The sequence below is a fragment of the Phoenix dactylifera genome, chromosome 9 (assembly GCF_009389715.1).
Source record: "Phoenix dactylifera cultivar Barhee BC4 chromosome 9, palm_55x_up_171113_PBpolish2nd_filt_p, whole genome shotgun sequence".
NCBI lineage: Eukaryota > Viridiplantae > Streptophyta > Magnoliopsida > Arecales > Arecaceae > Phoenix > Phoenix dactylifera.
Genome location: NC_052400.1, coordinates 16,707,973 through 16,734,444, shown reverse-complemented (window position 1 = coordinate 16,734,444; position 26,472 = coordinate 16,707,973). Strand labels below are relative to the sequence as shown.

At 41.3% G+C, this 26,472-nt stretch overlaps 4 protein-coding genes across 8 annotated transcripts; 1 reads left to right on the top strand and 3 right to left on the bottom strand.

The window, feature by feature from the left end:
• Positions 1-887: 887 nt before the first annotated feature.
• LOC103719135 (scarecrow-like protein 1) lies at positions 888-10,329 on the bottom strand. 5 transcript variants are annotated; one of them, XM_039130220.1, is made up of 5 exons: positions 10,248-10,329; positions 3,615-3,898; positions 2,402-3,491; positions 1,394-1,549; positions 888-1,300 (listed from the first exon to the last, which is right to left on the bottom strand). In XM_039130220.1, exons 2-5 carry the CDS (start codon positions 3,805-3,807, stop codon positions 1,099-1,101), a joined length of 1,641 nt encoding a protein of 546 aa, XP_038986148.1. In that variant the 5' UTR covers positions 3,808-3,898; positions 10,248-10,329; the 3' UTR covers positions 888-1,098. The 5 variants fall into 5 exon arrangements, with proteins under 5 accessions (XP_038986148.1, XP_038986146.1, XP_008806489.1 ...); XM_039130218.1 differs by adding an exon at positions 9,604-9,669 and having other exon boundaries at positions 2,402-3,898; positions 10,248-10,312; XM_008808267.4 differs by having other exon boundaries at positions 2,402-3,898.
• A 4,552-nt stretch (positions 10,330-14,881) lies between these two features.
• LOC103719310 (probable pectinesterase/pectinesterase inhibitor 34) lies at positions 14,882-17,308 on the top strand. Its single transcript, XM_008808535.4, has 2 exons — positions 14,882-16,261; positions 16,354-17,308. The coding sequence occupies exons 1-2, from the start codon at positions 15,196-15,198 to the stop codon at positions 17,049-17,051; spliced, it is 1,764 nt and encodes a 587-aa protein (XP_008806757.3). The 5' UTR covers positions 14,882-15,195; the 3' UTR covers positions 17,052-17,308.
• Positions 17,309-20,876: 3,568 nt separating this feature from the next.
• On the bottom strand, positions 20,877-22,101 carry LOC103719391 (late embryogenesis abundant protein 1-like). The gene is made up of 2 exons (XM_008808646.3): positions 21,910-22,101; positions 20,877-21,285 (listed from the first exon to the last, which is right to left on the bottom strand). Exons 1-2 carry the CDS (start codon positions 21,964-21,966, stop codon positions 21,115-21,117), a joined length of 228 nt encoding a protein of 75 aa, XP_008806868.1. The 5' UTR covers positions 21,967-22,101; the 3' UTR covers positions 20,877-21,114.
• A 2,330-nt stretch (positions 22,102-24,431) lies between these two features.
• Positions 24,432-26,111, bottom strand: LOC103719467. The gene has a single exon (XM_008808760.4). The coding sequence runs from the start codon at positions 25,230-25,232 to the stop codon at positions 24,672-24,674; it is 561 nt and encodes a 186-aa protein (XP_008806982.1). The 5' UTR covers positions 25,233-26,111; the 3' UTR covers positions 24,432-24,671.
• Positions 26,112-26,472: the final 361 nt, after the last annotated feature.

Sequence of the window (26,472 nt, the reverse complement as noted above, 5' to 3'; positions counted from 1 at the left end):
AACTCCACCTGTAGAAGCTATGGTGTATCAAGGATAAAATTGAAACCAACTCGGTCAACCCATCAGAAACATAGCCAAGTTCCTTAATCCCGGTAGCCCCTAAAAGGCTGACAAATTGCAACATGACGATCATAACGTGTCCAAGAGATGCAGGCCGCATTCATGGATTAGCTTTTTTTTAGCGAGACACATCTACTGGAAGGCAAATGAGGCAGCAAACTAGATAGCCTTCTTCATGACTGACCGCTTAGGACTCGTTTGGTTTGCGGAAATAATTTTTCATCACTGTAAATTTTTTTTTTTGGAAAGATGATTCCTGAAAATATGATACATAGAAAAATAATTTTGGCATGATTAATTGATCATAAAAAAAATGATATATTCCAGAATGGCTTATATTTAGTTAAGCATATACTCTTTTAAGAAAGTTGTATAAATTGTATTATATCCCTAATAAAGAAAAAGATCTTATTTATGAATTTTGATCACTTAAAAATAATTTTTAAAAAAACTCAATTCCTAATTAATAAATTTTTTTTACATATTTCTCATAATTTTTTTTCATGAAATATAAAAAATTTATTCTCATAAAAATATTTTTTTCATCTTTCTCTTGGAATCTCCAATCAAACAATTTTTTTTCCCCATTCACCGCACCTTCCCCTCCATTTTCCGCAAACCAAATCTTAACAACTAATAAAAAAAAAAAAGGTCAAACAATACTTCCCAAACCATGAGCTGCACCAGCCAGCCAAAACATGGATGCCAGAGCTGGTGTGGTAGGTGGTCAGCGGACAGAAAATCTATCTTCAGCAACAGCGTGCACACTAAGCCAATACGTCAAAGATGGCGCAAAATTCCAACATACAAGAGGAAAGCAATCAAAGTATGCCAAAGATGTTTTCAGAATTTTTGGGCAAGCTATTGTTTAGTATCACATAGCAGCGAGGTTGTAGAAGTCAAGTCAACGGAGAGAGAGTTCAGATTGGATCCGATATCAAGCCCTGCAGTATTTCAGTTCCATTCATCCGTATACACATCAAAACAACCAGGAATATACAAAGCACGGTAGTATTACTCCTGTTAAAGGTTAAAGTTCTATTTCCATGCGGAAGCCACGACTAGAGTTTTGTCCTCCCAGCCGAAGTAGAGGGCCCCGTTTTCCACCTTAAGCATGTATCTGTCACAGTACGCCGACTTCAACAGTGTTCTTATTGTCTCGTTCACATGACCGCTGAATGGGGACGAAAGAAACCCAGCCATGGTCATCCTCGCCCTCCACTTCCCAGCAGCTTCATACCTTTTTCTCACAACAAGTAATTAATTTAAACAAGGTGGTTCAAGTGTACTGTTTGATGGTCAGCAGAATGCTAAATATACTACCAGAAATTACCTCTCTATGCGTTCTGTGCCTTCACAGGCGACGATGTTGACGATGTCACGTGCGAGGCACTGCCTCTCCACATTCATCCTGTCCGCGCTCTCCCTTGGCATAGTTGCATCAAGTGACTCAAAGACAGCTGAGTAGTAATTATACACCTCCACAAATCTATCATTTCGAGGAAGATGAAGCGAGGAATGAGTATATAACACAATTTACAGCTAAAATAAGTTTCAGCTGGTAAATAAAATATTTCAAGTATATGTAAAAGTTAACAAAATATACATGGCTTGTTTGCAAAAACATGATCTTTGAGATGCTTTAGAAGAAAAGATAAAGTAGGACCGGGTATGGAATGAGTCAGTCAAAGAAGCCCTAAGAGTCGCGTCATCAGATATAAAGTGCTGAAGAATCCATTGAAAGAGAATGGAAATGCGCAAGAACAATCAGAGGAGGCCTCAATAGTTTGAATCATCTCCGAAAGATTTAAAACGAGAGAAAAGATAGGAGGTGCCACGTATGGAGATTATAAGAAAGGTCTTGAAGAAGCTCACAATAAAATCAAAGGTAGATCTTGATAGAACTGATTTGCAAAGGACTCAAAACAGACAACCTCAAATAGTAGGGACAAGGTTCTATGGTTGTGATTTCCCCCAATTTTTTCAGAAAGAGATGGAGGGAAGCCCACCGGCACCATGATTAACCATATTCCAGTGTTTGGGGATGCACCACCAAGATACAAACCCAAAACCTCTGGTTGGTAGACAGAGGGAATGACTGCTAGGGCAAGCACTGGTTCATTCCCATTTTGAATGTATTGAAATGAGAATTTCGCAATTGCTCTAGGATAAATACAAAAGCAGCATTTTTAAATGTAAAATAGAGATTAGTGGCTCAAGGAAAATATCAGGTTTCAGCCTAATTCTGCATGATAAAAGACAATGTTTTGTAAGTATATTCTGAATGGATACTGAATTCTTCGTGTTAAAAAGAAACTGAAGGCTTTTGAGGAGAAGTAACCTTGGGAAGAATGGAGCTGTGTTAGCGTTCACATCTTGCTCAACAACTGTCACCAATTTTGGTCCCAGACCCTTGACCATCCGAAGGAGTTGGTCCCTTTGGTTCACCGTTGATACACTCTCATCTGGCATATGATGAAGCTGGAAGGCAAAATTGACAATGAGGGCCTCACCAGGCTGGCAGTCCAGCATTGAAGGTGTTACATCTGTTGTCTTAGCAGCTATTGATCGGAACTCAAATGGAACCTCGAGTTCCTCAGCCAGCTTCTCAAGGCGCATCCCAATAATTCTCAAGCCTCCAACCGACCGTTGCACTGACTCAGGATCATCCACGCCAGTTATCCTCAATTGGGGTGGTTTACTCGGCCGACTTGCAAGGGTTTGTATCAGTGTTATATACTGGCTTCCTTGGTTTATGTCAAAGTCTATGATGTGGACTCTCTCTTCATCTTTAAATGCTTCAGCAATTGCATAATTGGCTGCCATGAAACCAAATTTAAAGCATGGACAGACCTCAAATAGAATCTGCATTGCCGACAGCCGATCAGAAGTCGGGGGCTCCTTACACTTCAAAGCCTTGTAAAGACCTCGTCCTGAAGAGGCAATTCTAGCTGCAAGGCCTTCCACCAGGTAGGCTGCAAGCCTTTGAGGAGGGTCCCCTTGGATTGAGACCATCAGCCGGAGCTCCGATATAATGGTTTTTGCTTCTTCCATGCTGCCTTCAGAAATTGCAGATGCGCAGCCAAAAAGTAACTGCTTTGGAGTTCGTGTTTCTCTGTTGCTGGCAATACAACTGACACTTGAGTCTGATGAGGATTCTTTTGGTGAATTCGGAAGCAAGAGGTCCTTAATAGGCTCAACCCACTGATCTTCGATGCCCATCTCCTCATCTAACAATTCTTCATCATTATCATTCAGTAATGCCTGCTCAAGTTCTTGCAACTTCAATCTGACTTCATCTTCATCATAGTCCATTTTATGCTCTGGACTTTGATTATCTGATAAAGATAGGGTTGTCTGATTAGAGATATTGGAACTCAGTGATGATTCAGAATGCTGGATTGCAGCAAAGCAAGCATTGTATGAGTTTTCTGTGATGATAGAAGACCGGGTATTAGCCATCAGGTTATATGAAGCTGAAGAAACTTGAGGACGAAATCCAGATCCCGGGATGGCAGAATTTGATACATAGAATGGATTAACATGTGCTAGACCTGGTGAAGATCTGAAATATTGTTGATCATAAATCTCTGAGCAGTAAGAATCAGGGCCATAATGGTATATTCGCTTATCTGATGCGAATGTTTGCATGGATAAATCTGAGCCATCACCACTGCTTTTACGTGTGCAAAGGTTGGATTCACCATATGATGTAGCAGATGAATCAGCAGACCTTATTAAAGACATTTCAAATTATCCGAGAACAGCCAAGAGATTGTTGCACTGCTACCAAGCTGAAGTGCTTCTGATAGTATGCTTATTTGCTGATGTCCACCAACTTGCAACAGAAAACATGACGTTGTCATCAAAAAAAAAAAAGGTCGCATGGACTCACGACAAATCCAAAAACAATAATAATTCCTCTATTCATATTGGAAAACCTGTTGCATGCAAGAGCATCAGCCATGGAGAATAAATTTTAATATCTTTAAAGTCAATGATTCAAATGAATTGTTACATGATTACAAATATTACCAAAGCATGTATGAATATTTGCACGATTATATAACTGAGGCATCCATTGCATCGTTTGCATGCCAGCATAAGCATGGCACAAAAAATTCCATATTCATAAACCATGTCAAATGATGGGTTGCCAACTTAAAGAATGATTCCTCTCAAAAAAAAAAAGAAGGTAAATTAAAGAATGATGCCCCATAGCGCTGTTAACGTGTGCTAAATGAAATTCTTAAACTTAAAGAATTACATCCTATGTTAATTTAATTATATTGCTAAAACTTATGAAAGAGAATCACAAAAAAAGAAAAAAGTTGAAAGAACCATAATTAGTGCTCCTCAAATCAAGAACTGCAAGTTGTTATAGTCATATAGCTGTGTTGAGTTGATGAACTCAAGCAGTCATGATTATTTCAACCACTAGAGCATGACATGAACATGAGCAGTACTAATCCTCCACAAATGTAACTTAAAAATCATCCACATCTGCTCTTGACCACACCTTCCCCCTCTTGCTGTACAATGCACCTGCATTTGATGTAAGGCCCACTCCATAAAACGGAGACTTGTGGTTGACGGTGCAAATAAGCCACACAACCGATTCAAATGTGAAAGGGCAAGACTCAACATATCAACTTATCAAGCATTATCCAAATGACATGTATCAACAAAATAACTATCTTGTTCTACAGCAACGTTAAGGCAATTAACAGCATTTATATGCATCATATCATGTTTTAGTTATTCTCTTGGTTATGCAGAAGGAATATGAGATTTAATGAATCAAGAAATGCAACCTTAACTATTAAAAGAAACTAAAGTAAACATAAAGAAATACTCCAAATGACATGTATCAACAAAATAACTATCTCGTTCTACAGCAACGTTAAGGCGAATGACAGCATTTACATGCATCATATCATGTTTTAGTTATCCTCTTGGTTATGCAGAAGGAATATGAGATTTAACGAATCAAAAAATGCAACCTTAACTATTAAAAAGAAACTAAAGTAAACATAAAGAAATCTTTGAAGCAAATAAAAGAAGTAACATCTCATGAAGGACAGCCCCCTATTTTCATGTATGACAGGAGGGTGGGAGAAGACAACCTTGATGCCTAAGTGAGGTACTCACTGCATTAGCAATCAATGGTCTAAGAATCTTGTGTATTGACAAAGTCATATTTTCATAAGGGGGACCAACGGGTTGAGGTAGAGGATGGGCTTTTGACACATGGAAGACTCATGGGGACCAGCATAGAGCGTCTATGTAAGGGCATGATTGCATGCACAACTTGGATAAGGTAAAACAAGATTTTGAATCATAAGTCTAAGCCCTATGTACGCTTTACGTGATTTCAACGAAAATACAAACACCGTGTTGGAGGGTGATTTGGCCAACTTTGCTATTTGATATTACAGTTATGTCTTTAGAAGGCTTGATGGGTGTTGCAGCAACCGTTCAGGCAGGAACTTTTTGGGGAATAATCACCCATGCATATCCTTCTCTCTTCCCTTACTTCTTTTATTCTTTTTGGTTGAAAAAGACAACTCGGGTTTAGTATTTTTTGATTACCTTCGTTTATATGGAGTCCTAAGTGGACTCAACTTGGAAAGTTGTGAGGTCTAACATATCAAAATGAAGAGTCAATCTTGACAATCGAATCCTCAAGAGGGTCGAATGTATTACAATTTAGATCTAAATAGTAGGGATGTCACAGAAAAATCTGCCTAGGGAACTTTAAAATTATTCCAGATATGACAAAACCACATCCTTGAGGTAATACCACAAGCCACTCCTAAAAGAATAAAGAGAAGAAGAAGAGGATAAAGCAGCAGAAAGACACCAGAATTCTCATTAATTCATCATTAATCTGAACTTCATACCAACTGCTCAGTTCTCACCTCCTTTCATAATGAAAGTGCAAAAATCAAGCCTTCTTCCAAGTACTTGGGGTTGTCAAGTCCTTAACTATGCACTTAAAAATTTTAGGGATCATACCAGGATAATTTAAATCTTTCATCTCTTTCATCAATAAAGAAATAACTCAAGACATTGAAGAAGAAGAAAATCTCGTTAAGGAACCTCTATAGACAATCATCAAAATCTCATTAAGGTACATTTCTAATGGCTTCCTATCCAATCTATACCTAAAGTGGAACTATAGAGACTATTCCTACTTAAATAGGATTCAGAAATCCACCGAAAAGAAAGACCAGTTCAAAAATCTTTTAAGAAAGACAAAATAGCTAACGTATTACCTAATAGTACTTCCCAAGAAAAGCTCTTGAAAATGAAATGGAATTAATCCAACCCCTGTATTGATCTAACATCTGCAAATCTTAGTAATCAGCAATACAAACTAAGGTAAAAATCCTAAAAATTAAGCGACCAAAAGCTAAAGGTAATCCAATTATGAGCTAAGTCATATCTACATAAAGTCTCCAAGCCAGCTATAAGCGGTTTTACTTTTTCTTTTCTTTTTTGAATTGAAGAAAACAAACACAGTTTTAGGAGACCTGTTTAGCTATCCTTTCTTATCTCTCTCTTACCTTCTTTTTAATTCCCTCCTTTTTTCTATATCCTCTTTATTACCTAGTTGTTTGTTTATTTCCTTCCTCCAGTGACTTTTGGTCATCCTTCAGATATTATCATCATATAGTCAAGCTTTAAACTCTTTGGCAAGTCATAGTTGATAGTTCCATTCCAAGGCACCGTAGATTCAAAGAACCCCATCTTTTCATTCTCTTAAGATTTTTTTTTAAAATCGATGAACAATTCACTCACAACTCTTCAAAGTATTCCCCATATGAGATAAATTCATAGCCTATGTATCCTACTAGACCCTTAGCCCAACTAATTTTATAGGCCCTCAAATACCCTCCTTTACACCTTAAGAAATTGCTTAATCCATCAAGAGACAGATTCCAATGAAAACAAAGACAAGAACCATATAAAACTCAAGCCCTTAAGAATAGGGTTGTCAAAAACAAAAGGCACCCTTAAGACGATAGAACCCCATATCATCTAAGGCATTAGGAGCCAAAAGGCGCCCGCCTGAAGAAAGTAATGTTTTGATTCATGAAAAGCTAAACAAACGCATTAGAAACAAGTACTATTTGTATGTAAACAACAAAAACACCATAAAATTAATAATTCAAGTTTCGACATCCTAAATTGTAATTGTCTTTAACACTGGATATAAAGCTCCACATCTTTCAAAAGATCACATCGAAATTCCACTCTACATAACATGCTTTTGAACAAAAGATAGCAAGAATAAAACACTAAACTAAAACACTAAACATCCTAAAATAGCTTCAAAATTCAAATATGACAACAAAATACCACTTCCTACACCATATTTGATATTTTTAAACAAAAAAAAAGTAAATCATAAAACATCTTAGAGTGGGCTTTATTACACCAAGATGCCCCTCAAAACAAAGCTAACTTAGCTTAAAAGAGTAGGCAAAAAGGGAAAAGGAAAATAATGTTGGACATCTAAGAGGCACTCACCCGAACACCTCTTGTTTTCTCCCAGGTGCTCATCTATGTGTTGCCTCAGTAAAGTGACAACGCCTGAGGAATATTGAGGCACTCGATGGTCTCCTCAACTTGCCTAATGCCTAGGGGAGCACTGGAGCTCCTTTGACAACAATGTCTAAGAAGATTGATTGCTTTTTTATGTGAGGCCGACTGCCTACAGATTATATTGTAATATCAGTTCCACCTGGGAGTTAGTAAATACTTGTTCACAATAAATGATTTGACACTGCATAAGACAAACTCCTCTTTAACTTATCTTTAACTTATCCATTCAACTCTAGCTCATCAATCCTAATAAATAAGAGGCTAGATTTCATTGTTGAAGCATAAACAATTCATGTGGCATCTGTCTGTTTGAGTACAAATACCATACTAGAATTTGTTATATTGTTTTTCTGAAAAGAATTAAATGGAAGAATATGTTACGGTTGCATAAGATTGTGGTTCATTTATCCCTTTGGCTTATTTGTGCATTAGAGATTTTTTTTTTAAAAAAAGCTCCCTGTACCAATGGTTATACCTTCACCCTTTGTCTAAACTCTTTCCAAGTCTTTTAGAGCATTGTTCCTTGGCTGCATGAGCTTAAAAGTGTGACCAATAAGATAGATACTGTTGGGGGGAAAACCCAAGTCGTGCCAGTCCGAAGGCGCTCGGCCAGGGAGCGCCGACCAGAAAGGCACCCAACCAAGGAGCACCGACCAGCGGTCAACCAGAAAAACGCCCGACCCCACAACGAGACACCCTGCCGAGCAACCGGCTCGGCTCGGCACCCGTGCTGAGCCCGTGCCTTAGCCAAACATCCAACCTCCGCCTAATCCTCTAGAGGACCTGACAACTAAATACACAACTCCACCGTACTCTGTTGCCATCCTTAAGCCATTAAAGCACGTGATCTCCGCAGGCCTTCGGCACGTCTGACCATTAATGCGTATGACCCCAGCGGGCCTCCGATGCACTCAACCATTAAATGAACATGGCTCAAGATGATCTCCGAATCACTGGACCATCAAAGCGTATGGCTCTCCCTGATCACCGGTTCACTCAGCAATCAATGCACTTGCCATCTACGAACCCCAGGCCCACCACGGCCGGCGGTTCAACCGCCCCAACGGGTCCGATCAACCATGACAGCTTCCTGACTCCGGTCTGATCCGGCCTTATTCTCCACAACGCCATTAATGAGCATGATCGTGCCCAATTATCACGAAATGACAAATTGCCCTGTCACCTCCCAGGTAACATAATATCTTTCTATAAAAGAGAACCTGGGGGAAAGGAGGGGGGACAGACACACAACGGATACAGAAACAAACATTCTCCTCCTTTACTCCCCCCACATAGTAGCCTCCTCTGACTTAAGCTTCGGAGGGCCTTTACTCCCTCCTCTTTCTTGCAGGATTCTCCAGGAAGACGCCACCAGCCGACGCACCGCCACCCACTGTCCCGGCAGCGGAGCTCCTCCCCTCTCGGTTCGCGGCCGCCCCCGGGTCTAATTTCCAGCAACAGATACTATATCCACCAACTGGCCTTAAATGTTTCATGGCAAACTCCTTTCTTTCCTGAATCTGCCTTAGTTCCACCATCAAGTTGCAAAATTTGCTTAGTCCTTTATCAAGGCAAAGTATGCTATATACCCAAACCAAGAGTTGAAGGCAAAAGGCTTACGATGGTGAGCAAATCACTAGAGTAAAAGAGTCAGAATAGAGACTAGCAGCGGGAATGCAAATAAGAAGATAATATGAATCCTAAAATGTTACTAATTACTAATTAATAATAGTTGCACTTGCATAGAGTGAGAGTGAATTAACTTTCGAGAATAGGCTTAGGATGTAAAGTTTTTGAACCTGGCACCAAAGTGCCCGTCACTTGAATAATAAAAGTCGAAGGTGAAGTTTATCACCATAAATCTGATTAATCATGTAAAACACAGCTAGCGGAACAATTAGGTAATGGCAGAGGCAAAAAAAAAGGGCTCACCTTTTATCTCTTGTACAAGGGAAGAACTCAAAGAACAAGCTAAACCAGCAGATGATTTCCCACAGCCTAAATCAAAGGGGAAAAAAGAAAGAAGCAATTCACCTAGAAGTCGAAATAAGAAGAAAAAAAAGAAAAAGAAACCAGGAAATAGTCAATACTACTCAAAAGGCAGCGATCAATCCATGATAGAGAATCACTTCCTATACACTCACATATCTCATCAAACATACTATTCAAAAGCTTCCTTGCTAATTCAACCAATTCCTAACATCCCAGATCAAATCATAGCCAAACTGGGTTTTATCTGAAATTTCAACAAGAAAAATTAAAAAAATAATAATTACAAATAGGGGGGAACAACCAAATCAATCCAGACTGAGTATCCTCAGCTTCAAGATCACGAATTCTTAATTATTTAGTTGATCGCTCCAGAAGTTCAAAGAATCAAGGGAGTAGAAGCAAATTCTTGACTTCAACAACAACAATTTCTTGATCTCGTTGCAAGATCAGAACTAGATCATACCAAACCTTACAAAACTGTTTTTTTACAGAAAAAGCTAGAAAATTAAAAGCCTTCATACTAGAATCAAGAAAACAATCAAACTCAAAAGGCGATCGTAATCAAAGAAGAAAAGAGGGCTTACCAGATCTGAAGACGAGAGAGGCGGAGGAGAGGAGAAGGGCGCGGAAGGGGAAGAGAGAGAGAGAGAGAGAGAGGGTGGGTCGGTTTCAACGGGGTAGGGAGGAGAGGAGAAAATAAGTACTTCCAGAAAACTGAAGCTTAAAAAATTTGGTCTCGGGTACGATAGTCAACCTGCCGCGTCGGTCCGGAGGGCGTATTCTGTGTCTTGGACCGGGCTTCGCCATTAAGGGGTCGGCTCTGTCGGGTTGGGTCCCACCACCTTATCCCGATGGGACAGTGGTTGTATCTTTCGCGCGAAAGAATGATTGAAGTTCCTTCTCGAGAATCCACCATCGGATAGCGCAATGGTCGCTTTGAGAGTTGTGCAGACAGACGAATGAAAAGTTTGGAATGCTTTGAGAGATGTGCGGAAAGAGATCCAACGGTAGATATCGTGAAAGAAGATAATCATTCCTTCGGGCGAAAGACACAAACCCGAACCAATCCTGATCGATAGAGTCAAGATCTGGGAAAATGTTATATATATATATATATAGAGAGAGAGAGAGAGAGAGAGACATACATGCAAGAAGTGTGTGGTTACTTTAAAAGAAAAATATTTTTGGACAAGGTTCCTGGGTGCGAACTTTCCAAATTTCCAAGAGCTCATTGGCATTTGCTCCAATTAGTTTTTGTGTGAACCAAATGATTCATGGATCCTCGCTAGACCAATGCAGCCAAATGCATCCAGGAAAAAATCAAATCTGCACTTGTAAATCAAAGTAAAGGCAAGAAATAACTTCTCTTATATGATTGAATCCTATGCAAACGGGTAGGCAAAGGGATTCAACCACCAATCTCATTTGAAAGATACATATAGGAGGAGATTTGGCTAAAATATCAAAACTGATTCTGTTTATAATTTAATGGATTGGGAAGTGTAAACCCACATCTGGCTCAATTATCCTGCATGGACCGATTCCCGATCTGCCAACCTAAATAAGACTTCATTTGTCGATCTAATTTAATATCTAGCGGATGCCAACCTAACCCATAAAGGTTAATCCGTTTGTCTTTTTTTAAAGTAATGCAAGCACAAGTTGTCTGTTACATGGTAGGATTATAGAGAAACTCAAATTAAAAGGCTAGAATGACATAAAAAGTTCTCAAAGCAAATCTAAACAAGATGGACTTGCCCACCCCTCCAGCACATAGATAAAATGAAACGGATATAGATATAATGAAATGGTTACTGGATGTTGAACAAGAAAAACTACGTGTCTGCTTAATACTTTAATTGATCCTACCAACCCACACAACTTTAGAGGAACTAGTTCAATCACCTATTGTCTGAACATCTGCCAGTGATGGTTAATTGAAAAGAAAATAGAAAAATTACTTGATTGAATCTAAGCATGAGAATTAGTCGCCAACTTAGGTGCTGAATTTTTAACTTCTTAGACTGAGAAACCCACTTAATTTGGAGCCTAGGTTATTACATACTAGAGCTCAAAGCTCATGCTTCTGGTTCTTTTTTTTGGGTAAATCTGATAAGTTAAATCATTCAAGCATAAATACATCCATAAAAATCAGAAAATAAAATATTCAAAAATTAAGAAGGATGATCTGTAGTGGAATCCCACACCTATAAAACTCTAATATTCTTGACTGGAGAGTGGTTCCATGTCTCACCAATTGAGAAGAAGGAAAGCATTCAACAAGCAGCAGTAACAACTTGGTAAGGAGATAGAGGAGAATCCATTGGTTGGGTCTACAGGATTTTTCCTCATGGCTTTCAAAAAAGGTCACGCTTAGCCTACAAGAATAGTAACTTTAAGCTAAAAGGGTTGACAGCAGAAGAAAACAATGATGGGTTGATGATGGGTTGTTCTGAGATAGAGGCAAAGAAGGTGGAAGTTGAAGCTTGACGATGTTGTGGTGGAGAAACTTGAAAGAAGACCGACATCAAATTTTAAAGAAGAAGATGAAGATTCCGAGCAGTAGAACTAAACACAACAATCGTTTCAACAAGCATATCGCCATAGGACAGAAACTTAGATAGATCCTATCAGCTGCTCATTTCTTAAGGATCTGAATGAATCATATAGTTGGAGGAAAAAAAACTTACGGGAAAGATAGTTTGAAATGAAATATACTTGGCACAGATAGAAGTAGATAATTCTAAAGAATCAGAGTAATTTGTTTTAAAATCACTTGCCTGCAGAGGAGTGTTTTAAAATCACTTGCCTCCACCCTCTAAACAACCACTAACCCTGGTTGTCTGAATTATTTATCTGCTTTCATGTTGGTCTAGCGTTGCTCAGGTCTAGTTTAAACAGTACTACTTTATGAGTATGATTATAACGGCTTTCTTGTGTATGGTCTTTATTTTGTTTTGAGGAGCTAGACAATATTTGTCCCACATAACGGCCGGAGTTGAGGTCAAACGTACTTACTAGTTTTTGATTTCCATTTCTTCAACAACTCAAATAAATTATACCAAAAAAAAAGTATACACTTCCAATAAATTTAGATTACATGATCTTTGCATTGTTTCTCAATTGCTGGTCTGTCAAACAAAATTAACGGCCCAAAAACTTGCGTTCGATTCGCAATCGAGCCTGTTGATTCAAACCTTCGCAAGAAAGGTTAACGCTGCAATCTTCATGCTAAAGCAATGCCCTCAAAAGTCATTCATAGGAGTTGCAAGGTTTGCAATTTACATGCTAATCAATTTAGGTGGAACTTATAAGAGAGGTGCAAAATTGTTGTCGCCAAAAGAAAAAAAAATAAATCACATAATAGTTGTGGAAATCTAAATTAGCTCATGCATTACATACTTGCGAGGTCGTACACATAAAGAGATATTCATATGGTGCATAAAATCTGGCTCCCTCTAGAAATAGGTTTGTGCAGTACTAACATGAGCAGGCTTGAAATGACGTGTCTGAGAGAGGCCTAGTACTTGCGGATCCAGCACATTAGCTGGCTTGAAATGACAAGCACGTCTCAGGCAGATCTAGTGGCTGTGGGTGGAGCACATAAAATCTAGGACATCCCATTTAAGATCCACCAGATAGAAGCCAAAATTAAAGGCGTTGATCTGAAATCAAAATAAAACCCAATGTAACTCATAAAAAAGGAAAAATTCCAGGGTAGATGTAACTCATCCAAGCCTCACGACGCCCGCCAAAACGCGGGTACTGAAAAAAGCCTGCCAAAACGCGTAGCCGCAGAGCTGACAGGAATCTTTGTCCAACTACTCCGAGCGATGGTCTTCGAGTAGTCGGTGGCAATTAAGCGAGGTAGAAAAATTTCTATATTTTATGAAAAAATATTAGTTAAAAATTAAAATATTTTTTTAAATATTTTTATAATTTTAGAAAAAATAGGACATTTTTTTGGATATAATAAAAATTTTATAGATTTTTTTAGATAAATAAATGTTCAATCAAATATGTGAGATGTGAATATGCTTCAATCGTGGGCGCAATGGACTATTTTTGGCTCACGGATTGATTGCTAGCAACATGTATTGTAATAAAGAGGGTGCATTCAAGCCTTACAGGGCTTGCCAAAATGCAAGTACTGTAAAACGCCTGCCAAAACGTGTAGCTGCAGAGTAGTCGGTGGCAATTAAGCAACACTATGGTCGGAGACCTCAACATTTTATAAAAAAATATATCATACAAAAATTAAAATAATTTTAAGAAATATTTTTAAAATTTTAGGTAAAATAGGATAATATTTTTTCTTTGGATATAATAAAAATTTGACATAATTTTTTCAGAAAAATAATTGCTCAATCAAATATAAATCATCCTGTTATTTTTTTCATTACCAATCAAATATATAAAATTTATTTTTTTTAGATAACGTATATGTATATATTAATTTTTTTAAAAAAATATTTATTTATTTATTTTTACGAACTAGTCCCAAAAGGTAAGACACCAGCGAGACCAGGCTAACCCCAAGGTCCGTACGGCAGCTGGAAGCCGGTAAGCGGGTGAAAAACAAAATTGTTCATCGTTATTATTGGTGGAAGAGAGCCGAGACTCCGCCGTTCCCTGTTTTGCTGTCTCCGCAGTCCACACCCACCTAATCCCTCGGGGGGCCCACGTAAATACGTCATTCTCCCCACCGCGGGTTATGTCTTTTATCCTTCTTATCTCTTTCCTTCCCCTTTTTTTTTACTTTTATTAATTAAATTACCCAATTACAATAAATGAAAATTCTGAACTCAATCAGCTTTACAAAAGCAAAAGAGAATCCTAACCATCAACATCCAACTAGGTATCAATTTAACATGCCAGTCAATTCCATGTCCACCACGAGAGAAAAAAAAAGAGGACACCCATCCAAAGCAGCATTTAAACTTCCAGAGTTCATCCCCACCAATAAAACTTAAAAAGCATAGATATAAATATAAAACTAAGTTTATGCAGGCACAACATAATTAGATGTAAAAAATATTTTAAATAAAACATATATTAGTATCTTCCTGAGCAACCATATAATGCTGACTTGACAGATCAATATCCAACCATCCTGTACACCGTATCAATTATTTTAGTAACTTTTTACCAAAAAAAAAAAATTATTTTAGTAACACTAGTCTTCTTATGCCATGTGGCAGAAAAAACTTTTTGTAAATCGGCATCCCTTGGAACTATTTCTAGATATATAATAATCAAAAGCTCCCAGGCCAAGGTAATGCAAGGAAGCGGAAGCCTTAGTTAAAACAGAGTACCGGAGAATCAGCCTTGGTTAAAACAGAGTATTGGAGAATCATTCATTCAGGGATGGAAGGGGGAGGAGCCATGGTTTTCTGGCCGTAAGGAATAGACCTCTCACCGAACTGGTGCTGTTACTTCCTCACTCTACCTCCCTCTTCCTCTTATATAGCCGACACCCTTTCCTTCCTGGCTCCACTCCCGCCCCTTCTCCCTCACTACACAACACCCATCATGGGCTACGGCCGGCTCAGCTCGTCCGAGACCCTCCCCTCCGTCTCCGAACCACCACCGAGTCAAACCGGTTCAACTCGCCGCAAGCGCCGGTTCATTCTTCTGGGTCTCCTCGCCGTCGTCCTCCTCGTCGCCTCCGGTGTCTCGGTCGGCCTACTTGTCCGCTCCCCGGCCGGCTCGTCCGGTTCAGGCAGGAATCGTACCCCGACACAGGCCATCTCCCAGACCTGCAGCCTGACCCGGTACCCGGCTCTGTGCATCAGCTCCTTCCTCGACTTCCCCGGCGCTCTCGACGCTGGCCAGCGCGACCTCGTCCACATCTCCCTCAACATGACGAAGCAGCGAGTCAGGAAGGCGCTCTACGGCGCCTCCGCCATCGCCGGGGTCTCCATGGCCCCCCTCGCCCGCGCCGCCTACGAGGACTGCATGGAGCTCCTCGACGACTCCCTCGACCAGCTCTCCCAGTCCCTTGCCGTCGTCTCCCCCTCCGCATCCGGCCCCGCCGGCTCCTCCGACGTGGACGTGCTCACCTGGCTCAGCGCCGCACTAACCAACCAGGACACCTGCACTGAGGGCCTCGCCGACGTCGCCGACGGCTACGTCAGGGGCCAGATGGAGAGCTACCTTAAAGACCTCGCCGAGCTCGTCAGCAATTGCCTCGCCATCTTCTCCGCCACCAGACGGAACAAGGACTTCTCCGGCATCCCCATCCAGAACAAGAAGCGGCGCCTCCTCTCCTCTGGCGACGGAGGATTCCCGGAGTGGCTGGGGAGGAGAGACCGGAGGCTGCTCCAGGTTCCGGTGGCCAAGATCCAGGCCGACATGGTGGTGTCCAAGGACGGCAACGGGACTCACAAGTCCATCGCCGATGCCGTCAAGGCCGCCCCCGAGCACAGCACCCGCCGCATTGTCATCTACGTCAAGGCCGGCCGCTACGACGAGAACATCAAAATCAGCAGGAAGAAAACGAATCTAATGTTCATCGGCGACGGCAAGGCCAAGACAATCGTCGCCGGTTCCCGCAGCGTCGCCGAAAACTACACCACCTTCCACACCGCCACCTTCGGTACATCACCAATTCTTTCTCAATCTAAACTACAATCGCCAGTTCACAATGACCAACTCCTAATCGATTGTTTTTGTTGCTGAAATGGACAGCGTCGACGGGAAATGGGTTCATAATGAGGGACATGACCATAGAGAACTGGGCCGGGCCGGCGAAGCACCAGGCGGTGGCGCTCCGGGTGGGGGCCGACCACGCCGTCGTGTACCGGTGCAACATAATCGGCTACCAGGACACATTATACGTGCACTCCCAGCGGCAGTTCTTCCGTGAGTGCGACGTCTACGGCACCGTCGACTTCATCTTCGGCAACGCCGCGGTGGTGCTGCAGAACTGCAGCTTGTGGGCTCGAAAACCGATGGCAATGCAGAAGAACACCATCACGGCGCAGAACAGGAAGGATCCCAACCAGAATACCGGCATCTCTATCCATGCTTGCCGAGTTGTCGCCACACCGGACCTGGAGCCGGTGAAGTCGAATTATTCGACATATCTGGGCCGGCCGTGGAAGCTCTACTCCAGGACTGTGTATATGCTATCCTACATGGGAGATCATATTCACCCGGCAGGCTGGCTGGAGTGGAATGCCACTTTTGCGCTGGATACGCTATACTACGGTGAGTACATGAATTACGGGCCGGGGGCGGCCGTGGGTAAGAGAGTGAAGTGGCCGGGATATAGGGTGATAACGTTGCCGGAGGAAGCCAGTAAGTTTACCGTCGCGCAGTTTATCTACGGCTCTTCTTGGCTACCCTCCACCGGCGTAGCCTTCTTGGCCGGCTTATCCCTGTGATCACCCTATCCGTTTTCTTTCATATATGATCTCTAAGTGTATGATGGTATAGGTGTAGGCTTTTATATTTCTTTTTTGTGATTTTTGGGGGGAAGGGAACAATTAGAACTTTTTTAACGTGCTAATTGTATATTGACAGTCCTGAATCCCCAGTCTTCTTCCCTGTTCTCCCTAATGTAACGAGAAGCGACCAATTTGTGGGATATGTGCCTTCTAAATTTCTGTCTACAATATAATAAAATTCTTTTTAGGTATCATGGTTGGACGGGATTATCGGATACTTTTTTAGTGATGGGACTGGCTACAATGAGATCATTGGCTACAGCCTAATAATTATAAGACTGCGTTTGTTTCCTATCTCGCGCGACGGGAGGAAGAGATCTGTATGACCTGTATTTGATTATTTTTCATTTTTTTTGGATAAGACTCAACTTTTTTATGTTTAGGTTGGATAGGGACGGGCATGGACATTTGGATGAATTCAGGTAAACGGGGGCAGAAGGGTAGGGACACCGCAAGCTGGCGAGATGTCCATGGGTCAAGTTTATTTGGACTTACGTGCTCTCAAGGACAGGACAGGCTGACAAGGCTGCGGTTGCGTGTTGAATGAAGCCATGAATGGCCTCGAAGGAAGCATCATCAGCGATATGCCGTGGGCTCAGTAAGCCAGCGCAGTGCGAAAGGGAAACGCGGTGGGAGCTCTCGTGAGTTGTGCCGAAGGGTCAAACGCTTGAGACATGATCCTACACAGACGGGTATTCTATTAGCTCAAATCTGCAGCATACCAACCAAAACTTTCGGCCATAATAACCCAGAATTCGCCAGATTTGACGAAGATTTGGTGCTGATAACTTAGAAGACAGAAATGGTGGGTGCTCCACGCCTTGCTTTGTCGTCAGCTCAAACATATTAAATAATCACATGATTGCCTAGCCTACAATATTTCCCTACTTTACGTGGCTATCTTCTGAATCGCCCGGGGGAGGATGAAAGGAATTTAGCTTCCCATTAAAGGCCAAGGAGAAAAGCTGAAAAGGGTGGTAGAAAGATGCAGCCAAAAAAGGCTCAACCACTCTGTAAGTTTCCAAGTGATTGCTCACATGATGCTCCCACAGGAATCTCTCTCTCTCTCTGTCTGAAACGAAGGGAAACTCGTGCGGTGTCGGTGGAAGGCTCGGTAAGCGTATGAAATAAGAGCCACTTGGATCTTCATTAAAAAAAAAAAGGCCCTTGGATTGGATGGGCGGTGGTCCAACTATTGGAAGGTTTAGAGATTGGAATTTAATATGTGAAGTGGGAATGCATTGGGTGCTGATTCCAAGCACCGAATGCACTTGTGCTGCTACTCGATCGAGCATCATGCTGTGCGGTTGGCCCCAGTGGCGTGGAATGGTAATTGTACCCACTAAGGACTGTCCAGCGTTCCATAAAAATTAAAAACACGCTGCCAATCATGTCGATGTGTACTTCCACGTCACTGCATTTGAAAAAAAAGTTTCTGGCCAAATCTTCGAGGCAAAGTTGAAGACGGCATGAGCTAGGCTAAGCCACGCTCAGTATTACAAGCTTCCTCCGTCATACTTGAGAAAAACTCAGCCACTGTAATTGGATGGATTCAAGATAGCATCAACGATGGTGGAGGGGGCTACCTCTACTTCGGGACATACAGGCTCTATTAAGTGGTGGAGTGGCTTTTCGGATTAAAAATGTTTTTAAAGAGGCGAAGGGGCCGTGAACTGAGTGACTCGTATATGGCTAATCATTTCGAAGGTACCTTGTGGGCTGGAAAAGCGAAGCTGTCTAAAACGCTTCGAAATTTATTGTTTTTTGATTTTATTGGATGTATTTGTACTATAACTATATGAATAATCTGTTACAGAAAAAAAAATCTTAAATTTGTGTATGAATATATAATTACTCTCTAACATGCACGTGAAGTGGAGCTACGGTAACGTTTGTAAAAGATAGAAGTTATAATAATTGAGTGCTTGAAATTCCTAACTTGCAACTACTTTAGAGAATGTGGATGGTTTCACTCACTTTTCTTTCAAAATGATTAAAAAATACAAAAGGCAAAACGGATACCATTACTTTTTTTTTCTTTTTCCTTTTTTTTTTAATGTAAAGGGATGGAGGCCACTACTTTCAACTCTTGCGATCAATTGGATTCCCACTAGATGGACTCAGTCATTAAGAGAAAGCTGTTTATCTTGATTCTTGAAAATGACCTGCTTGATGTAGTTTGGCGTTCAAAATTTTCCCTTTATAAAACTCTTTTCGATTAGTTATCAAGTTGTGGGAAATTGGGTTATTTTCCTTTCTTTCATTTGCTTGCAAGTGTTTTCCCTTTCTTATGCACCTGTCATTGGTCCAATATTAAACCCACAGCGATTTGATGCAGTGCTCGCGACTTAAATTTAGTGGAGATCCCCTCCGGTTCATGATTGAATCAGAGAGGTATAATACTCCTGTAATCATAGCCATTTGTATATTGCATGGCAGCCATTATTGCTATAAATCATATTCATATGATATATATCCATGAAACAACGCATTATTTCTTACGTAATGCAGAAGGCCTATGTAATCATGATCATTGTATAATACATGAATAACCAAAATTGAGCCGATCACAAGTCTAACATTCGTATAGCCTGTCCAGCTTAGCTCGAAATTTGATGGGCTTAGACTTAAAATAGTCCCATAAAATGGGCATGAGCAAGAGACAGGCTTGATCTAAAAATTGAGCCGGACATGAGAAAATTAAAACTTAGCCTGACCTAGCCTGAGATAATTATATATATTTAATATATATTTATATATAATATATTAATTATATTAACTATTTATATATTATGGTAATAAAATTTTATCCTATATGTTAATAAATATATATCAGATTCGAGCCTGTTAGGTGATTTTGTAGTTATAATTGCAGTTAAATGCAGTTAAACGTAACTATTTCTTTAAGTGGTTAACCATGACTTATGTAAGCATGTTTGAGCTTTTGGCGCATATAAGGAGGGTCAGGTTATGGTAGAAGCCCTTAAATTAAATTTCAATTTATATTTCTAAATTAGATCCAAGGAGGAATATTCGCTCGATCAATAATTCTTAATTAATAAAAGGCTGTGGTTTATTATTAGTTAATAAGTTTAAAATGTATTTGAGAATGATCTCTCCACTAACTTATATAAATGAAAGAATCTCCAAGAAGCCGCGCATATTATACTTGTTTCTCCGCGCATAAGAACACTAAAGGTGCTTTTTCCTGCAGTCTTGGAGGATTTTCTCTGGCTGATCATTTGGCGAAACTGGTGTCATCGAAATAGTTGATGAGATGCACAATTTTTGAGGAACAATAATAGAACCGAGTGGCCATTACTCCTGATCCATAAATCCATGGCTAAGTTACTTGCAATACATTTTTATGCTGAAACCCCCAATGAATTTGTTGTAAGCCATTCCTTAGTCATGCCCTTCTTCTCTAAAAGTTATTTTTTGATCACTGTTTCTCACCGTTCAGGCTGGGCAACTGGACAAAGCTATCTCTTCTATGGAAGCTATCACCACATGAAGGTTGCATACGTTCAATTTCTTTAAAACAACGTACAGAAGGGGTGCAGTGCAAGAACATGGAGAGAAGCGAGCTGAGGTAAGGCCTAATGTATTCCATTTGAGATGCTCATGATCTGTATGCGCGCAGTTGGCTACTTCCTCAGGTTGAGAACTCTTTTAAATGAATCTTTTTTCTCTTTTTTTCTTGATCATAGAATCATAATTATCTTACTAGTGTAGGTTGGAAAGAGATAGAATACAAAATTCTTCAATCACAATCCACTAGTTGAATCCAAAACTTCAAAAAAACTGATAGTACGTAGTTGTTAAAAACAAAAATCTGCAGCCAGTCTCCCAGCTTATTAATTCAACACCGGGAAGAAGAGGAATAAAAAAATTAAAAGAATAAAAAATGGAGGGGAAATGTTCTTCATTTCCTTTCCCTCACTTCATCTGCAACAAAAGACAGCCTAGGGAAACAGAAGGCTGCAAACGGAGACTCTATCTAACGCTTGGTAGTAGTAGTAGTGGTGCTGCCTTCCATCCCCACGGCATTCTTCACGGCATCCGCTGCCCCTTGAGCCATGTTCTTCATCTGATCTCCAGCATGCTGCACATAACCACCTGCTTGCTGAGCTGCATTATGCGCACTATCCGCCATCTCGTCCTTCTTGACCTTCTCGCGACAAACAAAATATGCACAGCCAAAAATGCAGACAGAAGGATAGATTAGATTCGAACAAATATCATTACTTCATTAAGATCCTATCTGAAAATCCAAGTATTTAGATAAATGAGCCCAAAAGTATATAGACACAATAAGAGTTCTTAACCTACCTATCTGACTTAGGATTATTATTTTTTCACACTTGGATCAGTAAGTAGAAGCATGGAGGTTTCGATAGACAAAAAAAACTGATACCATATTGGGATCTTATCTAAAAACTTCGATATTTAGATAAATAGGTCCAAGCTCCTACTTTGCCAATATATAGAACGGCCCATACGTTACTGCCGTTCGTCTACATACGTCACGTCTCTTACGTGCGATTTCGTGTAGAATGGAAGAGTTATATAGCTTTAATTTGCGTACTAATTTCTACATGACGTGCAGGAAGATGGATTCGTCTATTGCTTGCCGATTAATATTAGCTCAGCTGTTCCCCCGTTACTTTGGAAAAGATCTAGTTTTAAAAACTCTGTTGGTGCCATCCTCACTACATTTCACAAGGAAAAAAAAAAGGCAAGAAGAAAAACTACTATTTGATGAATTTGGGAGCAACAGATCAATGTGACTCACCTGAGCGTGACCTGTAGCCTGTCCAGCTTTGTACCTCATATCCGACTTGTCCGCCATTTCTCCTCCCTCTCTCTCTTTTTCTTCTTCGGGACTTCAATTTCTTGATGGAGTACCGAGGGAAAGGTGAAGAGGGCTCGGGGGGTATTTATACGTACTGGAACACCACATCCAAGACTACACGTGTACTCCCAGGTTGCAAAGCAGAACGAGACACGTGTGAGGCAGGTCTTGGTTGGCCGGCTTTGTTGGCGTTTGACGCGGAACGTGCGAGCGAGTCCTTCGTGATGGCAATCAAGAGGACGAGCGGATGGCGTCAGATCACCACCCGTCCGTTCCTGGGTCCCTGGGCGAAGGCCACGATTCTAATTTGGGCTTTATAGGGCGACGCCATCCCCCAACCGATAGGTGGACACTTAAACGGGCCGCAACATGACTATCCATACTGGGCTTAATGCATTGGCCCAACTATACACACTCATGCACAACTAAATGACTATTGCTGTATCGCACAGAATTCAAACAAAAAAAGAAAAGATGAATTAACGATTCTGTTAATCATGTCTTTATCAAATGAGAGAATTTAATGCTGTCAATCTAATAGTCTAAGCTACGTTCATTTACACTTGTGTGATACTGGTATTAAGCATAGACTGTCGAAGATATGATGGTCAACAGATGCAGTCTGAGAGATATAAAATTAGACATGCATAGGGTTTCTTCATGTTGTTTTAAATGGAGTCAAAGTTCAAGGATGCACATCACAAGGAATGAATAAACAAACAAGCCAAGGAGGTCTAATATTTCCAGTCATCATGGAACAAGAATTTGAACTTGCTACTGTCTCTGGTGCCTGATACCATTCAGATGTATTTTGCATGGTGTATTGCGCGACAGTGTCTGGATAGGTAACAACTCCCTAAGTGTCTTTACCTTTAAAAAAAGGAATTGAGCTGAGGAGCCACACGGACATATACAGTATGGAGATGTCACGACTGAATTTAATTATATCAAATATAATTAGACGTTTGCAAGTGAGTCTCTGCATCCTTTTCTCTTCTTTTTTTTTTCTTTTTTTCTTAAAGAATTAGGATGGGAAGAAATCTGAATGAAATCAATGAGACCGGGACTTGAACCCAGCATTTTTTTTTTTTGGGTAACAGCAATGCAAACCTCGTGTTTTTGCACGAGTACAACTTGCAACGTCGCCCACAAGGAAAAAGAAAGCAGAGAAGCTAACCCCCTACTCAAAACAAAATCTCCATTAATCCAAGAAGTTCACCACCAATGTGCTGCCTGGCTGCCCTCTCCAAAAATTTAACAAAGCGAGAACTGGATTGCAGGTGGGGCCCCATATCTCAAAGCAGTGGATTGTATGGATCTTCAGATGGACTGCAGGATGATATATGGATTCGTAAGCACGCTTGCTCAAATGGGTAGGCTAGGCTGAGTTCCGGCCGGGCTCAGCCTAAGGTACGTCTTAATTATTTTAGATCTGGATCCGGCCCGGCCTCTGGGCCTACTTTTCGGGCCCGAGCCTGCTAATTATTTTAGATCTCAAAGCATGCAGCTGATGATCCCATGGCGAAGGAAGGTGAATCCTTCTTTGGTGCAAAAGGTACGCCTCCTGAAATAGCGTTTTTTTCTCTTTAACTAGTTTATGGGACCCAATCAATGCGGTGCTTATTGAGAGCTTTCCGACATGCAACTGTTGTTTCAATTCAAAATTCAAAATTACACTCTTCAAAGAGTTTTTTTATGAGAAGAAAACACTCTTCAAGCCTATCCTTTATGAAAAATCAAAAAATGCCATGCATCCCATGCATACGAAAGCTTTTCTGTCATGCGACAGGGGAGAATTAGTGCAAGCGTGCAACTCCTTTAAATTAATGTCCTATATAGGTATGGTTGATACCGAGCCAGTATTAGGCTTTTACATGGACTCACAAGCACCAAAGCATTTCCCACTCATTATTATCTTGCACTTCAATCAACAATGATCTACCTCACCGGAATACAACAATGGTCTCCAAAAGGAATACGACCGGTTCGAATAAGCCAGCTTGCGAAGCTAGAAAAATCTCCAGGAGTTCGTATCAGAAGCTTTTGAGTTCAAATTCAAGCTTTTATTGGATATATTATCGAGTTTTGGGGGCTGGTCTTCAATAACACCAAGATTCTTCTCTGGCCCAGCAAAATTTACCATGCACTCTAAATAGGAGAACATCCTGCAACTGAGTTTTGAAAGTTCTAATGCTCCAGTTCTTTGTGATCGTTTTGTTTTGCTTCAGTTTGAACGAGGAAAAGGCCAAATTTAATCCAATGGAGTTCTGCTAATTATGGACTCTAATAAGAATAAAGTGCTTAGTAATCCCATCACATTTTCACCAACCCATCAACAAGGACAGGATTCTCATCTCTTTATAAAGTGCACTACTTTTAAAGCATTTGCCGTCGTCCCCCAATTGAAGGCATCATCAATAAAGAAAAGCAGAGTCCATCTTCTTTTAAACATAAAGAAAAGATTAACCAAACAAAGCACAAGAAATCACGTAGCGGTGCCGAAAGCAAAAGCACTTCAAAATAAAGAACGAAAAACAAAAGCAATAAAAGCCGTCAAATTAGCAAGGGGGAAAAAAATATCTATTCTACAGCACACCCATAGAGCTACAAAAATCTATCCTTTTTTTTTTCCTTCATTTTTTGCCCTTTTCCTTTACAATTTCCTTCCCGATCTAATCGGATCCAAATCCGATAGGATGATATCAGCACCGGAAACCTAGGACGGAGCCGTCGCCGGCGGAGACCACGACGCGGCAGCCAGCGGTGGCCTCCACGTGGTGCGTGAAGAACTGCAAGACCCTGACCCTCCCCTTGACCCGCATCCGGGAATCCACCTCCATGCTGCCCCCCGTCGGCGGCACCGCGAGGGGGAAGGAATCGACGGCGAAGCTGGCAGCCATGTGCTGGGTGCGGCCGCCGTCGATCTGGCCGGCGGGGATGAACATGAAGCCCACCTGGTTGCCGGCGTAGACGAGCTGGAGCGTGCTGTCGTAGTGCGAGAAGGCGGCGCGGTTGGGGTTGCGCACCGCGGCGTGCTGGGCGAAGGTGAAGCTGACGGTCCCGTTGGCGGCGGAGAAGCCCGGGAACTGGACGGAGTCCACCTGGATCTTGGGGTCCCGTGGCCGGAAGAAGACGAGAAAGACCGCCACCAGCGCCGCCGCTACGAGGATTAGGAACACCGTGGCCACCACGCAGGATGCGAGGTTCGTCTTTCCTCCGCCACCGCTCCTCCGCCGGCCCCGGCCGTCGGGAGATTTGTCCATGGATCCCAACAGTCCGGCGATTGGAGTCCCTTTCTTGGAAATTCCCTCTCCTCTCTCTCAACTTTCCTCGTAGCTCTCTCTCCGGATTTGTTTTTGGAATCGGAGAGAAAGTGATGAGAAGAGGAGAGAGAAGGGGGCGGATATAAGATTTGGTGGGTTGCAGGGGATGTGTTGGTTTTTAACTTTCTACTTTCCACTCTCTAGAGGAGCGTGGCGGCAGCAGCAGCGGTATAATTTTGTTGGGGGAGCTTTCCCGGTTGGTGGGCTGCCCGCGGTTGGTGGGCTGCCCGGCCCGGGGATGGGGTGGCACGTGCTGTGCTCGTGATAGGGAACATCTTTTTTTTTGGTATCTTTTAGTACTTGGATTTGATATGTGAAAGATAAAAATAATGTTACATGCTGTGCTCCTAGAGTTGGTGGCGGTGCTAAAATTTTGAACTCTGGAGTTGGTGGGAGAGAGACAAGAATTGGGTGACCGTGTAGACGGGAGGGGGTGACTTTTGGAGATTGCTGCTGTTTTCTTGTGGTCTTTTTATGCTGTCCAGAAGGCTGAGGTCAAGCAGCAGGTCATACTTGACACACAGGCTAAATTAGATACTTCACTGATGTGAATAGTCCATGGCTGGGATTAGATCGGCAGGTGAAATGAGAGGATCGGGTTTGGTTGGGATTTGGACAATTGGTTTAGCCTAGAGGAGGTAATAGGTCATATCAGGTTGGAATCGGACCGGATTGAAGTCAAGGAATGCCTTGCTGCAGATGCACTCTTGAGAAAGGAGAAATGATGATTGAATGTGTTATTTCTCAAATTTGTATGCCTTGTTTTTATCTCAATCAACGTGCGAAAAAAAATATCGAGCACACCAGTACAATTAATCATTTTTTATCCCTTTGGTCAATATGATTATGATATTGGGATGGATCAATCTAAATCTTTTAATTAGGTTGTCACATTTTCCTAGGAGCTTTTTTAAGTTGATTAAAACCAAGTAGGCGATATTGGTCGCTTTATTTCACTTCCTTCGCCAAGTTCCCTAAGGGCTGATACTGGTCTAAGATTGATATATGCATAATTATAGATAAGCTTGTATGGAAGGTAAATACTATTAAATAACACATGCTATGCACAAGGTTATTCGGCAAGCAATATTCTCGGCCATGCATCGGTCGTAACAATTAATCAGAGAAGGGCATAAATCGAGACGTGTCGGAGAATGCAGAGTCCATCGTGTCTAGTAGG